At 46.8% G+C, this 4872-nt stretch overlaps 2 protein-coding genes across 2 annotated transcripts; one reads left to right on the top strand and one right to left on the bottom strand.

Annotated features, from left to right (window-relative positions):
* Nucleotides 1-2438: 2438 nt before the first annotated feature.
* Nucleotides 2439-3604, bottom strand: LOC124648834 (protein STRICTOSIDINE SYNTHASE-LIKE 10-like). Its single transcript, XM_047188530.1, has 2 exons — nt 3051-3604; nt 2439-2919 (listed from the first exon to the last, which is right to left on the bottom strand). Exons 1-2 carry the CDS (start codon nt 3602-3604, stop codon nt 2439-2441), a joined length of 1035 nt encoding a protein of 344 aa, XP_047044486.1.
* A 326-nt stretch (nt 3605-3930) lies between these two features.
* On the top strand, nt 3931-4323 carry LOC124706709. Its single transcript, XM_047238380.1, has one exon. The coding sequence runs from the start codon at nt 3931-3933 to the stop codon at nt 4321-4323; it is 393 nt and encodes a 130-aa protein (XP_047094336.1).
* Nucleotides 4324-4872: the final 549 nt, after the last annotated feature.

The following is a 4872-nucleotide window of genomic DNA, read 5'->3' as shown; positions in this document are numbered from 1 at the left end:
TTTGCATGATCTGAAGGAAGAAGCAGTGGCCGCATCGGATAAAAGGGGTTGAGCTCCTATTGCTGTATCATGTCTCCGCATATCCTGGCCTATGTTTTGGGCCGGGCCAAGTTATATGTTTCATTGTGCTTTTCCGCGTGCAAACTGTTCCTACGCTGCGTCATGTTCCATTTCACTGGGCTGGATTAACAAATGCACGCACGCGCTAACGTTAATCACTGGTGAGGGTTTGAAAAATGTTTGTATTTAAAAATTGTTTAAGTTTTACAAATGTTCATTTTTAAAGAAGTTCAGATATTAAAAGAAATGTTCATCGTATTTTATGGTTTTTAAAATTTCGTGCATGTTTTGAAAAAAAGTTCACATGGTCCGAAAAATGTTCGCGGTTTAAAAAGAAAATTCATGAATTCAAGAAAATGTTCACCGAATTTGAAAATGTTCACCAATGTTAAAGAAAACTTCATCGGACTATAAAAGCATTCACGAGTTCCTTATATATAAACTTTGTTAGGACCTTCAGAAAGAAAAAACCTGCATTTTCAATAAAAGCAGTGAAGAACAGTTCTATATTTCTCCTGCATTACCCAAAGTTGACCATAAGTAAACCTGGTTAGGTTTAGGCTAAAGCATCACTGTCCCTTCTTTATTCTGTCCAACAGCTTAGTGAGAAACTGGTACTGAATGCATGAATGGCTGTAGGACCAGTCATTTTAATGGCAACTGCATGATTTAGGGAATGCCTATGTGTAAACCACGACAAGAATTATGGAAGATTGATTTTACAAAGTTGTTCGTACAAATCTGAAAAATATCCCGTTTATGTAGAACTACATAGTTATGTACAATATGAGACCAGGGGATCGCCTACGTGCTGATGCTAGTAGCCCTTGTGCTCACCTACCTCATCCATCCATTGGACGTTTCCTCTCCATACAGGCTCTTCTAATCCTCCTTGGCCTCCATGGTATCATAATTTTTTTTGCAGGTGCCAATGCAATGTTTCGTTCAGTTTTGTGCCAGCATTAATGTTAGAGAGTATTACATAATTTGGAAACTTGTAACAACAAATCTAAAGGTGCCTATAAAAACTCTGTATTATGTAGACTTGCTATAATGAGATAATACATATGACCTGAACAAACTATGCGAAATATCTTTTGTGAATTCAATCAACCTATTAATAAGTCCAGGCTTCAGAAGTTGACCCGTAAAATCCATCAATCTTTTGATGGAGAAGCTAAATAGCACACTCTGTACTTTCCAGCAAGTTTCAAAACAACAAATACATGTCAGGTAGGCATGATAATGGTCAAGCAGGCTGACACACATAACCAAATTTCATAACCGATCAAGAAGCCATGTTTTCTAATCTTACGTGCTGCAGTCTAAGAATCTAACTGGGTGTGTGGGTTGGGGCCCCTCATACAGTAGCAAACCAATTGCAATGAAGCCTAATGAACTGCAAATGCGGACAACCAGCTTCATGGTGCAAATTTTGGGCTCATAACTAACAGGTGTGAGTGCTGATTAAGGACTCTATTGGAGGATCAGGGCTTAGAATCTATTTCCTACAAACTGGATTGAAATAATCCGCAGTCTGCCAGAACTTATTTTTTATTAATATTTCAGTCATGTACCATCAATAGTTGTAAACGTCAGCTTGATCAAATAGATGTAGTTAAGTCAATGATCATCGTCGAAGAAGATTCATCTAGGAGCCCATCCTTGCCTCTGTAGAGAAAAGTTGCCAAATCAGTAAACACAAACAGTGAAATTAAAGTTGAGTACTAAGCAGCAGGCTAGGAACTTCCTTCACATCCTCTGCATGATCTGTACAGAAGGGGCAGAGAGGATCTTGGACGGGGCTACCGCAACAGCGAAGCAAGAGGAACAATGAGGCTTCGTTGATGGAGACAAACAACCGTGATACCCAGTGATCAAAACAAAATATAGCAAAACTAACACCGTCACGCCACTATAAGAACACAAGCACTGCTACTACTGACTAATATCATGGTTTTCATGAGGTGGACTTGTGCATTTGCTGGTTTCCTAACGAAAAGCAGATCATGGGAAACTGTGTACGTGGTATAAACAAATATGAGATTAGTGCATCTCATGATTTTTGAACACGAACACTTTGGTTACGAACATGCACATATAATATTCAGAGAAGCGCAACAACAAACAGAGGAAGATTTCAATCCAACTTGAATTTTACTGGATTGAGGGTTTCGATCTATGGTGTGCACGCACGTAGTGACGTAGCCATAAAGTATTTACATGCCATGGTTCCATGTAAAGAGAGAACTTCCACACAAGATTGAGTATAGATAAGAAAATAGTATTAGTAAAAACGTTCTCGGATAATTACATCTACCAACCAATTAAGATCTAGTTATACTTGTGCTTCTCCTAATAAAAACACTGTAAGGAAATCATGAAGCTATTCCTACATAGTCAAGCTCGACAGAGCCCAACCACAGCGTCCCGTTCCTCTCGGTCACCTCGCTCAGCGTGACGCCCTTGGCCGCCGTGAGCTCCTCCACCTCCACGCCATTGCCGTCAAGGCGTACTCCCACCAGATGCTTCGCTGGAGCAGTGGTCGCGTTCGGGCGCTCCTTCTCCTGGTTCAGAGCCACCCAGTAGCCGCCCTTCCCGTCACGCCTCACATTATCCGGGTAGCCCGGTAGATCGGCGAGTAGTTCGTAGCGGCCGGCCTTTGTTCCTTGCAGATAGTACTTATGCGCCTGGCACGGCACGGTGTGCGCCACGACAACGTATGTCCCGTCGTAGCTCACCACCACCCCATTAGGGTATGGCAGACCGTCCTTGAGAACGGTGACCTGCTTCGTCTTCACGTCGTACTTCAGCAGCCTTCCGGTGGAGTCCGCGTTCATCATGATCTCCGTGTTGAACCTGTCAATTCAGTAGCATAGCATCAATGGTAATTTAGTTTCAGCTCTACCAATCGAGTAGTCAAATTAATCTTATAGCATGCAGGATCGATGATCTACGTTTGTGTATTCAACTATTCGGAAAATATATACCTTCGCGGGTAATTGACGCTGCTGTCGGTGAAGTAAACGTCACCGGTAGCCTGATCGACGTCGATACCGTTGACGAAGTTGAACGGAACGCCGTCGGCTCCCGTGGCGAGCACCTCGGCCTCGCCGCCGTCGGCGCTGACCCTCATGAGCCCCTTGTATGCATCGGCGATGTAGAGGTCACCGGACTTGCGGTGGAAGGCGAGCCCGAGCGGGCGCCCGCACAAGCTCTCCGTCTGCTCCGACGGCGCCACGGGCACGGTGCACATGGACAGCTTCCGGTAGTTGGCGTGGTGCGCGAAGGTGGTCCAGCCGACGGCGCTGCCGCCCCACCTGAGGACGCGGCCGTCGGAGACGCCGGCGTAGGGGCCGTTGCCACGCGCGTCGAAGGCCAGACTCTCGGCGCCGGTCACGCCGCTCGGAAGGAGGAGGCGGAAGCTCCACTCCGTGGGGCGGGTCTTGATCTCTGCTGCTGCACACGACGGGACGAGGGAGACGGCGAGGAAGCCGACGAGAAGGAGGAGCCAGGTGCTCGAGAAGCCGCCGCGGCGCCTCATGGTTTCGGCTTGCGTGTTTTGCAAACTCGGGATGTTTCTGGCTGCGATGTTGAAGCTCGTGGATTTCTGGGCAGGTAGTTGCTGCCGTATATAAAGGCGGCATAGGCGGTAGGTTTGTTCAGAATTAAGAGCTGTATTCGTTTTTGTTCTTGTTTTCATGGAGAGTTGTAATCGGCTAGTCGCACAGCGGTAGAAAGTTCTTTGGAAGTTTGGTTGATCAGAGCCGTGGTTCCGATCGTATGGACATAAACGGTCTGAGCTCGTGCACCTAGCTTCCTTCTCCATCTCCTTCGTCTGTTTCCTCGTGAACTCTCCTGTATCTTCCCATGGCGGCACATATGCCAACTCTGATTCCGGCTCTGATTCCTGCCCGGTGTCCTCAGCCGATCCGAAGTATTCCAACGGGTCCATGTCGCACCCGATTTGGGCGACTCGAGGTCACCTGTGCGGCTTCCGGCAGCGGTCCGCCGGCCGAAAAAGGGGAGGGGAAGCCGCGCCAGGGACTCTCCCTGCCGGCGCTGTCGGAGATACGTTGGGCGGAGCTTCTAGCGCCGTCCCCGGACAACGCCGCGGCCGTTGCGCTGACGGCCGCGCTGGTCTGGGCCAGCGCGTCGCTGCTGCTGCAGCTGGTGCTCATCTCCGCCTCCATCTTCGCCGCCGCGCTCAAGTATTCCTTCGTCGCCGCGCTCCTGCTCTTCGTCCTCATCGCGCTCCTGTGAGTGACGGACGCCGCTTCTTGTGCAGCCCCTCTCGACGCTTGCAGAAGCTTACCCGTCTAAGGACAGGGTTCTCGATTCGTCGCATCCGCACCTTCCCTCTGACCATAGTTTCCACTCTGCCTGCCTGCAGATAACCTTCATCTTGAACTAGCCCTCAAGTTACACTGGCACTACTAAAAGATATTGATTTGGTACTCCTCTCTGATCAAACTACTCATGCACTTTGCAGGTAATTGTAATTCATTTTGCTCTTGTAGATTCTCATAAATATTGTATCATGTATTGTATTATAGTTCTTGCTTATTTTCTTTTTGATTAGTTTAAGTAATCATGTAAGATTCTGATATCACATCTATGGATTTTTTCCATTGTTATTCCCGCTAAATATCCGTTATGTTGAAGATATCGGGTTGAATATTATCAGATTTTAACACTACTTTATGCCAGTGCCTTGACATTTTCAAGAAGCAATTTTTTAGCATAATTGAAAGACGCATGCTTTGGCATATTTGTCTTCAATCCTTCAGCCGATCACTTAAAAAGTGCATA

Source organism: Lolium rigidum, chromosome 4, assembly GCF_022539505.1.
Source record: "Lolium rigidum isolate FL_2022 chromosome 4, APGP_CSIRO_Lrig_0.1, whole genome shotgun sequence".
Taxonomy (NCBI): Eukaryota; Viridiplantae; Streptophyta; class Magnoliopsida; order Poales; family Poaceae; genus Lolium; species Lolium rigidum.
The sequence above is the reverse complement of the archived record's forward strand: the minus strand, read 5'-3'. Positions and strand labels throughout refer to the sequence as shown.